Source organism: Gossypium raimondii, chromosome 11 (assembly GCF_025698545.1).
Source record: "Gossypium raimondii isolate GPD5lz chromosome 11, ASM2569854v1, whole genome shotgun sequence".
NCBI lineage: Eukaryota > Viridiplantae > Streptophyta > Magnoliopsida > Malvales > Malvaceae > Gossypium > Gossypium raimondii.
In genome coordinates, this window is record NC_068575.1 from 39,072,989 (window position 1) to 39,084,810 (window position 11,822).

General features: G+C 31.0%; 1 protein-coding gene and 1 long non-coding RNA gene across 3 annotated transcripts; one reads left to right on the forward strand and one right to left on the reverse strand.

Moving 5' to 3' along the window:
* Nucleotides 1-2,111: 2,111 nt before the first annotated feature.
* LOC105803949 (protein IRX15-LIKE) lies at nt 2,112-3,599 on the reverse strand. The gene has a single exon (XM_012636407.2). The coding sequence runs from the start codon at nt 3,432-3,434 to the stop codon at nt 2,469-2,471; it is 966 nt and encodes a 321-aa protein (XP_012491861.1). The 5' UTR covers nt 3,435-3,599; the 3' UTR covers nt 2,112-2,468.
* A 381-nt stretch (nt 3,600-3,980) lies between these two features.
* On the forward strand, nt 3,981-4,858 carry LOC105801539 (uncharacterized). 2 transcript variants are annotated; one of them, XR_008190845.1, is made up of 3 exons: nt 3,981-4,060; nt 4,201-4,327; nt 4,610-4,858. It is a non-coding gene; the product is annotated as an uncharacterized LOC105801539 (long non-coding RNA). The 2 variants fall into 2 exon arrangements; XR_001135979.2 differs by having other exon boundaries at nt 3,982-4,052.
* Nucleotides 4,859-11,822: the final 6,964 nt, after the last annotated feature.

The window sequence follows — 11,822 nt, forward strand, 5'->3', positions numbered from 1 at the left end:
AACAGTTGACCGTTAAAGCTAACAACTGCCAGTTTTTTTTTTCAGTTGAAGTCATCACGTGTTGCAACATAGTGTGACATGTAGTGAGAAATGATAAAAAATAAAAATTATAGAAAAATTATAATATGCTTCTTTTGGTACAATAATTTTTATATATTTTTTATAATTTTCTTTTGACCTTATAAAAAATTATAAATTTATTTTCTATATTTCTATATATTTTATAATATTTTATGATTTTTATAAAATTTTACACTTTTTATATTTTTATGATTTTTCTAATTTTATTTCCAATTTTATATTTTTATTAAAATTTAATAATTTTTATAAAATTTAATAATATTTATTTATTATAATTTTTTGTCATGTGTCACATCGTGATTGTGACACGCGGTAGCTTTAACTGAAAAAATTAGAGACAATTAACTTTAACAGTCAACTGTTAAATACCCAATTGAGTGGAAAAAAACAATTGTTTAATTGTGTTTTTTTAAAAAGTTTGAGGACCTTTTTGATACATTTTAGCAATTCAAGTATTCAATTGAGTGCAAAAAAAAGTAGGGGCTTAATTGTTTTTTTTTTAAATTTTAGGGCTTTTTGATGTATTTTAAAAGTTTAAATACTTAATTGAGTGTAAAAAGGACTTAATTATTTTTTTAATTGAAGACTTTTACACCCTTAAACTTATATTAAAAAAAAGAATTTACGGATCACTTAATTAAATATATTAGTAACTATATATTAAAACAAGAAACATTGCCGTAATATGTTTTAAAAAAAAGGAGCTAATTTAGCCATATAAAAAAAAGTTTATTGGCTAAATATGTCGTTTTTTCTTAAAATATAGGGAACTAGGGCGTTTTTTGAGAGAGAGTATGAAAGCGCATGCACTTTCTGTACAATTAATGGCAGAAAAATTCTTTTAATTAGATGATTAAATGCTAGTAATTTTATTATTGAGTCCTAAGTTCGATTCCTCTCTCACTCACACAAAATTAAATTTTTTTATTTCATGTTGTTTCAAATTTTTTATTTTTAATTAATAAATATATATTTGTAATTTTTATTTTATGTTGTTTCAAGCTTTTTTATTTTTAATTAATAAATATATTGTTTTCAATTTTTTATTTTAATTCATCTCTTTAATCTTTTAATTAATAACTTTGTTATTCATAAAATCAAATAATAAATATGTAATTATATAATAAATATATATATTTTACATATATCATTTTGTTAAAAATATTTGAAATTAATAACTCATTTATATATAATATAAACATCAACTAATTTTTGATTTATTTTTGATATATAATATTTATATGTCAAATATTTATTTTCTCCATGTGTATTGTGGGCATGGTGATTTCTAATATTATAAAATGAAAAATTATTTCAAATATAATTATTATTTTTATATGTAAAATATTTAAAATGTCATTGTTTTTATCTACATTATGGGTATGATATTTCAAATATTTCTATTCTATAAGTGAAATATTTCAATTAGTTATTTCAAATATCATTATGTTCATATGTGAAATATTTTAAATACACATACAAAAATATATATAATACTAAAATTTAAATTTTGATATTGAAAAAAATTAATTGATTTTGATGTTTTGAAATTTAAATTTTCAGTATTGGAAAAAGAAAAAAATTTAGAACTTTTGGCAAGGGGTAAGTAAGTACAATTTGACAGGTTTTAAAACATTATTTTAGTTTATACCACTTTTTACTTTAATCTTTAATGTTTTTATTCCAATCAATACTTAAAAAATGTTTTTGGATGACTAAAATGAAAAAACCTAGAAGTTGGGTGAATAAAACGAAAGTATAAACATAATGTATTTAATAGTTGGGTGATTAAAATGAAAGCAACCTAAAACTTAAGTGACAAAATTACAAAAATTTTATTTTGAGTGACCAAAATAAAAGCAACTTAAAAGTTGAATGACCAACAAGATAATTTATTAATTTTAATTTGAATTACATCGGTTGCATGAACTTATATTTATACTTTAATTATATTATATTATATTTGTTACACTTTAAAAAAATTCAATTTTTAACAGGATATTTTTAAACATTTTATTTTCTCTCATAACTTCTCACAATTTCAAACCATAATTTTTCATAGTAAGTTTTCATCGTACATTATCCATCCTGGTGTTCTTTTTTTCACCTTTTATCATCGCCATACTATACCAATATACAAAGCCTAATTATGAAAGTCTCTTTTTTTTCTTTTTGGTAAGTTCTGGATCTTCTGATTCTATGAGCTTACAATTTTCATTGCCAAATACAAAATTATTTTTTGCACGAACACCATCCCCAACAAAGAAAAGATCCATCTATAAAATGTTTCCAAATGATGATAAATAATCCGTATTCACCTCCCTTTATACCATTTTTGACACCTTGGCTTGGGACTGTTATATATATATGATCATCACATTCATGAACTAAGATGAAGATGAAGCTTTCCTTGATGTATTGATGTTCTTGTTGCGACAGTATTGGTAGCTATTCTCTTCCATTCTTTCCACCACGAAATGTGCTAGCACTCCGTTCAATTCCACCAAGTTTTCCTTGCACAAAAACTCATCCCCAGACATCTTCTCCACATCTCTATAATAATCATGAACAAATATATGCGTCTTGGGATTGCCCCCTTTCTTGCTTCTTGCAAGCACCCCCGACGTGAAGATCGGTTGCATCCTTCCAGGGCCTTCGTCTCCTTCGCCTCTTGGCCCATCGATCAATATCAAGTCCCAATCCACTTCGTAAACATGGTTCGGCAAGTCATTGATTCCCAGCTTACAATCTGAGAACAGCAGGTTTTGGACCGGCCTACATTCGTTCCGGATCTGTGCTTTAGCAGATGCTATGAGCTCTCTCGTTTCGCTTGCCTTGGTCGTGTATTGGACGTCGTAAGCGTCGATTTCGGGGTGCAACTCTTCGAAATAGGCCGCGTAGTACCGGTTTTCGTCGATGAAAACGGTGCGGCCATTGTGGTTCAGTGCTTTCCACAGGAGGGTTTCTTGTGTTAGACCGAAAACGAGGAAGTTGCATGGGGAGGAACATTTACGTAGGACATCAGAGATCGGCTTCAGCTCCGCATATGTCATGTGGAAACTGTCGTTGGATCTCGAAGCATAATGGAGAAGAGTGTTGATGACGGTGGTGGGCAATAGTGCACCACCACCACCACCAAAGGCGGACACAGATGAGCCGGGGCCTCTCACGGTTGTCCTTACGGCTGCTGTAGTTCTACCGGAAACAGACTCTCGGGTGTATATGAGAGTTAAAAGGAAGGCAATAGTGAAAAAGGAAATGAAGGCAAGAAGCCATAATCTGCTAGAGCTGCCTTGTTTTTGGATATAAGGATGGAGGAGGATTAGCTTGGTATTACTGTTACTGTTCTTCATTTTTTTTTTTGCTTTTGCAATCGTGGAGAACAATGTTTTGACTGGTGAGAGAATCAGAGAAAATGGGGTTTGATTTAAAGAAGGTTGAAACAATATAGGATTAGGCAAACATGAAGTGACATTACGTTAAATTACATTAAAGACAACCTAATAATATTCTAGAAAACCAAATTAAACCACATGGAAAACCATTGAAGTATTTCCTTTTTATGCTTTTGGGGTTTTGAAAAGTAGGTTGGCTTTGTTTTCACTGCAAAACTAACATGGAAGTGATGATTAATTGGGGTGAAAGAATGGTGAAAAGGGGTTATCCAAAATTAGAAGTGGTATGAAAGAAACAGAGGAGAAGAGGGGTTGTTGAAGACCGGGGGCTGGTGAGGGGCAAAAGGAAAGTAGATGGGGAATATGATATTGTAGTGACCCGATAACTAATTACAAGCCAAATGTCTCTTTTCCTTCATCAATTTCAGGTTTTATTCTCAAGTAACCTTTTTTTTTTATACATTTATATATACCATTTCTTAAATAATGAGTTTCCATCTGAAGGTGACAATTCACCAGCTTCAAATTTCCCATTTGCAGAAACCAGGGTTTGGGATGAACAGAGTCACAGACTAAGTATGCAGGTTCTTTTATATTCCTTTAAATTAACTGATAGTCTGGTTTATAGTTATATTTGAACAAAGTATAACCCAAAAACCCATATTTTTCATAACAAGTTCAACTGATCTAAGGAATCATGTTCATTAGGAATTTGTATTTGCAGGAAAGTTGTGTAAGTCCCTTTTTTTATTGGAGAGGCATGGGATTGTGCAATTATACATGTGAATCAGTGATCTCAGTGGCTCAACAGCTATGAACAGAATAGATTAACAAATGACTTGAACAGCAAGGTAATATAATCAATAGCATTACTCGTTGCAAATAGAGGTGATCATGAGCCGAGTTGGGCCGGTTCAAGACAAAATTTTAGGCCCATTTCTAAGCTCGGGTCCGGTCCGAAATATGAGTCTAAAATTTTGTCTAAACCTGAACCGAGAAAAAATTGCTAAGCTTAATATATAATTCGTGCTGGGCCTGGGCTAAAAAAATTTTACCCAAGGCATCGAGCCTCTTTTTTTGCCAAAACTTATATTTCGTGCCTATATTTTTACCCAAATCCTCTTATTTTTCAGGCAGGTCTTGGGGCCGGAACGAATAACGTTACTCATGATTACATCTAGTTGCAAACAAGGTTTATTACGGTACAAGGAAATGATGACAATCCTTACATTGGCCCAAAAAAAGGTAATGTCAGACCATCTTACTTTATGCTTCTAAACTTGTCGGTCAAAGCTTAGCCCTCTATAAAATTTTATTTTAGTCGCATTGGATTTTGCACATTAGTTTGTTTGTTGTTGATAGAATGATAGTATTAGATTAAATGGTTGTTTAAGTTTTTTTTTTTAAATTTAATGCTATGTTAGTTATCATTCAAAATTAAGGTGCAAGAACTAAAATATTATATTTTCAACAGTAAACTCATCTTTTATCATTTGGATTGCAAATACAAAAAATGAAGCCCTAAAAAAATTAAGTAGGGTATGGGCCTCCTGGGTTTCACCAGGCTCTTTTCTCATATGCCAGTGGTTAAACTAACATAAAGCTTCACACCATCGTTTTCAAGTGACAAAACTGAACAGATTTCTAAAAAGAAAAATCAACAAAGATAAAATCCCCTCTCTTGTGCTTTTTTAGCCAAAGGGGCGGCTTTAATACTTTAGTTCTATGGTCCAATTAACAGTTATAATTTACATTAAAGAAAACCTTTGTGGATTGGTAACGTTCTGTTTGGTCAATAAAGCATCCGTGTTTTTTCCTCGTTGAAATGGAGCACAATGCATGAAAGATTAAAGGGAAAAAAAGGGCACATGTTTAAGTGCATTTGGCTTCAAAGATGGGACATAAAGTTTGGGGCTTTCAACATGGGGAGGATATTCTATGAATGATGAACACTAAGGAAGTAATTAAATTAAATAAAAAAAGTTGTCAAATTACCCCATCTTTAATCATAACAAGATGGAGGTTGAAGAAGCATGGATTTTTTAAAGAATCTTGATTAAGTATTTAGTAATGCAACTAAAAGTGATATTTTAAAATATTTAATTAGTAATTATTATTACTATAATAATATTGAAAAGAAAAAATGATACCATTACTATAAACAAAATTTGATAAAAATTCGGTAACATTGATGCATTAAATAAAAATTAAATGAGTACTTACTAACATCAACTAGATGGATTATGTTTTAATACAGAAAATGGATATCATTTTATAATGGCAGTTTTGTCTTCTATCATTAAATATGATTGAAGACAAATTTTCTTGAGAACATGCAGACTTAGTTCTTCACCTTTTTACTCACTGGCTTGCTATTTACTTTACTGCCATTCGATTGAAGTACATTTAATTGCTTTTGTGATAAAAGAAAACTTAAAAAGAAGCCCAAGCCCTTGGTATGAATTGACACCTTTTAATAGGTAATTTTGCACTTACAATGTCAGTCCAAAGTTGCAAACGTGAATCTATATGGTTCCTCCTCAAACGGATTTCCTGTGGCCCGAAATTTCCAACACTCACTTGCATGATTTGCTGCCACATCTATCTAACTAACCTATAAAAAGCTAAAGCAGCATGGTCCTAAAGCCTAGAAAGATTCCGGATCCGGATGGATTACGCCCATTTTTCTTTCAATGTTGTTGGCCATAGGTAAGATTCAATACATTAATTGCCATTATTCCCAAGTGTCAAGAAGTACCTTCAATCACTCAATTTCGGTCCATTAGTTTAAGTAACATGACCTATAAAATTATCACAAAAATAATGGCTGCTAGGATCAAACCATTAATCCTCCAAAATATTTTTTCTCCAATGGAAGATTTCTACCTAGCTGCTAAACTTCAGATAATGCTATTATTGTTCAAGAGATTATACATTTATTAAATCAAATGTAAAACAAGGTAGGAGCTATGATGATCAAACTTGATCTCGAGAAGGCATACGACAAGTTAATTAGAGTGGTCTTTCATGCGGAAGGTTTTATTTGTACTTTAATTTTCCACTTAGTTGGGTTAAGCTATTATGGCCTGCATCTTGTCTACCATGACTACAGTTCTCTTCAATGGATCTAGACTATAGAGCTTTAAACCCTTACGTGACATTAGGCAAGGTAACCCTTTATCTCTCTATATGTTCATCCCCTGTATGGAATACTTGAACCTTCAAATCTCTAAAGAAGTGGAGGAAGGACAGTGGAGCCACATCCAAGTATCAAGAAATGGTCCATTACTTTCCCATCTATTCTTTGCAAATGATGTCATTCGCTTTGCCAAATCCATTCTTAAGACGATTAATTCCATTAAGAGAGTGCTTCAAGTCTTTATGGAGGAATTGGGACAAAGTGTAAACCTTTCTAGGGTGGTTTTCTCCCCTAACTACCATGCACATAGAAAGAAAGAAATTGCCAACTCCTAGAATATTAAAGAATCTTTAGATTTAGGGTGATATTTAGGCTTTCCTATTCATTCCAAAAGAATCTCGAAACGGGACTATGAGGTCATTGTTGACAAAGCTTGAGGAAAGCTTAACGCTTGGAAAGTAAATACATTATCACAAGCAGGACAAATTGTGCTCATCCAATCTACGATGGCTTTGATTCCGAGATACTTCATGCAATGATGTTCCTTTCCATCGAGTATGTTGAAGGAACTTGATTGAATTAATAATGACTTCTCATGGGGGAGACATAAACTCAAAGAAGATGCACCTTGTCAATTAGGCTAAGGTCACCCAACCGAAATCCCAAGGCGGCCTAGGATCATGATGACCAAAGCTAGAAACCAAGCCCAATTAGTTAAGTTGGGTGGCATGTTATTTAGGAAAAAGATAAATTATGGGCAAAGGTCCTTACCTCCAAGTACACTCCCAACAATAGAATTGTGAGAAAAAATATGGATGTCTTGCCTACATGGAGCGCTCTAAAAAAGATTAGTCCCTTCCTTGAAAAGGGCTTGCATTGGGTTATTCAGAATAAAAACTCTACTAACTTTTAGAATGATAACTAAATGGGTAGGGGTCCTATAAGAAAATTAGTAGAAAGATCGTTAAAGGAGGAAGAAAGCTTGTTGACTTTTAGTCAAGTACAAAATTTTTAATAGAATGACAAGTTTACTATTTGATCTAACGGATAAGGACTACTTTGCCCTTTTTTATTAAAAGGGGCAAAATGCAATTTGACTTTTAGTATAGACGCCTCTATGGTACTTTTACCATATTTGCTTTTGATTGTACATAATTAAGGTTGAAGCTTGATTTGAATATTAAAGGTTGATTTATCTATATTATAATTTAAGCTCCTGATTGAGTTGGTGTCACCTTCAACTAGGTCATCGACTCGGTTAGAAAAATTATGAAAATGCCCTTTCTTAATTAAAATAAGTTATATTATTCAAGGTTACTTTAGTCTTTTTTAATTTAAAAACCAATAAAAACATGCATAAGATGGGATTTGCACCCAAACCAATTGTATTAGTAAAACCTTTAATATACCACTCAACTAAAGGTTTATGTAATAGCCCGATTTTTAATAGTGCTGGAAAAGGCGATTTCGAAATCCCATTTTCGTAAATCGGGTCTGTAGATATTAAATAATATTTAATATGAATAATATGAATATTTTATGGAGTTTTATAAAATAATATTATTGTTTGGCTCATAAATTTTGTCTATTATTAATTTAATTTAGGTGTAGGGACTAAATTATAAAAGTCCAACCACTATAGGTTTTAATTGGCCAAAGACTTAGGGACTTAAATTACAACTAGCTAAAGGTATAAAATGGTAATTAAACCATTTTATAATATGAATTAGTGGATGATGATGGAAGATCCCACTAATTTTTTAATGATAAATTAAGTTAATTAAAGCATGATTAATTTAATTAATTAAGTTAATTAGTCTCTAATCCTACTATATAAATTAAAATAAGGTAAAAGATGTCATCTTTTCACTCATCTTCATCTTCTTGTCAAATTTGAAAGAAAGAAAACCATTTGAAGTTTTTAACATTCGACCATCTAATTGGTAAGCATTTTCAAGTCATTTTCTTGTAATTTTATGTTTTTGAGGTAATTGAAGCTTGATTTAGCTAACCCATGTACCAAATTATAAAATTGGTAAAGTTTCTGAAAGTTTTCGTTGTTGATTTCTTTAAGAAATTGGTGTGGAATTGATAGATTTTAAGCTTAGATTGTGAAAAAGGACTAGATTGTAAAGTTTAATTGCTAGTTTTGTACATAAGGACTAAAGTGAATAAAATGTAAAATTTATTGTGAAATTTTAGTATGAATAAAAGTAGAGGGTCTCTAATGAATGTAATTGAAGTCTTTTTTTAAACCGAGAATCAAAATTTAAAGATATGGTTATTTTGAATTTAAGGACTAGATTGAATAAAATGTAAAAATTTAAAGGTTTGGAAAAATAAGATTATATAGGTTCATTCATGTCATGGCATAATTTATAAATGTTTAGTATTGATGGATTGAATGGAATAATTGTATAGATCAAGAATTAGATCAAACCGGAGGTAATCAAGGAAAAGTCAAAATTGTTGATTAGTGTCACACCCCGAACCTGGATGATCTAAATTGAAGATATATAGACGTAAAGTAGCCTATTCTGATAGACTCCGGTGGTTATTTCGCAAAATTGTAAACTTCTGGTGAACTAATGTTTTGGCGAATTGAGTATCCGCTTATAGAAGTATATCGGGATTTAGTTTTTTGACGTGTTCTTCAATAAAAGAAATAATTTGATAAAAGAAAAGTAAGCTCTGTGTATGTCATCGCCAAAGGTATAGTTCACCTAGCTAGTTTGTTCAGGCATTATAAAGAGCAAGTCTTGGTAACTAGAACTGGTTATAAACTAATTAAATTGATTGGTCAAAAAGTTTTTGGACAAGACTCTCATTTATGTTTCTTCCGGATTCTGTAGGCCATTAGGAAGGGCATATTCTGAAGTTTCTTGACACTTGTCAAACTCCACTAAACGAAAGTGGATTATATATGTAAGTAGGGTTTGTGAGAAAGTTTCTTCTTCCTTCAAAATGATTCTTAAATTCTTAAATATCAAATGTTAATTGTTGATTGCTATTCTTATGTAAACTGGAAGCTAAGGATTCTTTAGAATAAACAGAAGATGTTCTATCTCTTACTAAGTTTGACAACTTTACATGTTAAGAGTAAGGGTACTATTATATATATATGTAACAAGTTATGATTAAAAGGTCATGCATGGGGGTTATTTGTAGATGAGATGTTAGCTGTAACATCCCTAACCCGTCTTCGTTGTCGAATTAGGGTTACAGAGCATTACCATACTATCGAAACCATTTTTTATAAAAAAACAAAAATTTAGTTATCGACTTATTAAAAAAAGAAAATTGGAGTCGCCACCGATCTTTAATGAGGCGTGATCGGATCACCTTGAAAATGATTTTAGGTCTACGAAATTTGAGAAAACAGGTTCGGGAGTCGGTTACGCACGAGGAAGGGTTAGCACCCTCATGGCGCCCAAAATTGGTACCGAATTGATTGTTTAATGTCTTAATGTCGAAATTTTGAAAAGATTTTAAAATACGATCCTTTTATCTTGAATAAAATGAATTGGGTGATAAGGCTCACTTATTTCAAAGAAATTAATCGTCACACTCAGTAAGTTAGAGTGCGACATTTTAAATCCTCAAAATTAAGTTTATCTCGACTTTTAAAACCTATGCATTTTGAGAAGGATATCCGATTATTTGGGTCCAACGGAAAATTAAGACCCAGTAAGTTAGGGTTTAATTTCCCGAAATTCCTAAACATCGAATATTGCCTTTATAAAAAATCCTTAATTCAGAGTAGCAAAATTATCGGATCCAGTGAGTTAGGGTCCAACATTTTGAAATCCCGAAGAACTTTATTTGAGATCCGTACGATTTTATTTAAAAGATACTAGGCCATCCAAATTCAACGAGAAAATTTGAAGCTCGGTAGGTTAGGGCACTATTTTCTCGAGAATCATTAGATGCCGGATATTTTGGGAACTTAAAACTATTTCGATACTTTAATAAAATGCGATCTTTTAAGCGATGCACTATGGGTGAATGTTTTCGTACAACATAAAGGATGATTTGTAAATAACATACACTAATGGATAACAAATAATCAATATATAAATACAAACAAGCATAGTAACAATAATCTCAATTACGCCAATAGCAACACCAACATTTGAAATACATATTATAAAAAGATAAATTAAAGTACATTAAATAATATACATATATTAATTTAAAATAAGTAATATGTAAAATAACTTAAAAATAAAAATAATATATAAAGTAACTTAAAATATTTAGACTTACAAGTTAGGTTAAGATAATAAATAAAAGGTTTAATATAATCTATAAAAGAGGAAATTGGAATTGACATAATTTGAAAATAAACCAAATTTTAAAATAACATATATAAAGTGATGTATATATATAAACATATATTATATATAAAAGTTTAAAATGGATAAATAATAGCAAATAAAAACAGAATTATGAAATAATTTAAAGCATGCCATATAAAATATAAATTACATACAATATATATATTTAAAATAAGGGTATTTACAAAGAAAAATAAATAAATAAATAAATGAGGTGACACAAAATAAAAATAAAAAATAAGACGAAGTATATATAAAATAAGTAAAAGGAGAACCACAATAGTGCTAATAATAATAATAGTAATGACAATAAATTAATTAATAAGCTGACTAATAAAAGGATTAAATCATAATTAAAATCGAATTATTAGGAAACAAAAGAAATTAAAAATAAAATGCGGGTCAAAATGTGATTAAAATAAAATTAAAAACCAAAAACAGAATTAAAATAAATAACAAGGACTAAATTACAACGCGCGAATGCCACGAGGGACTAAAAGAGAAATAATCCCAACACCTCGAAGCGCTGCGTTTTGAGGATGACTAAAGTGAAACAAAACCGAAATAAGAGATTAAATTTAAAAAGAAATAAAAGAACTGGATTGTAGCGCGCAATAAAAGCGAGGGACTGGTGGCGCAAATAAGTAATTTAACCAATAACGCGCGGATCCTTCCCTAGGTCGGGTCACCGTGCGGGTTGCTCAGACCAAGTGGCTTAAACGACACCTTTTTAAGTTGTTTATAAACTAAAAAAAAATCTAAACTATCAGCAACCCTAAAGCCTTCCCTTCTGCGCCGCATCAAAAATCGAAAGCCCCTCCCCCCATCCATTCAACTCCAATCCTAACGGAGAAGGGATTCGGCGACGCA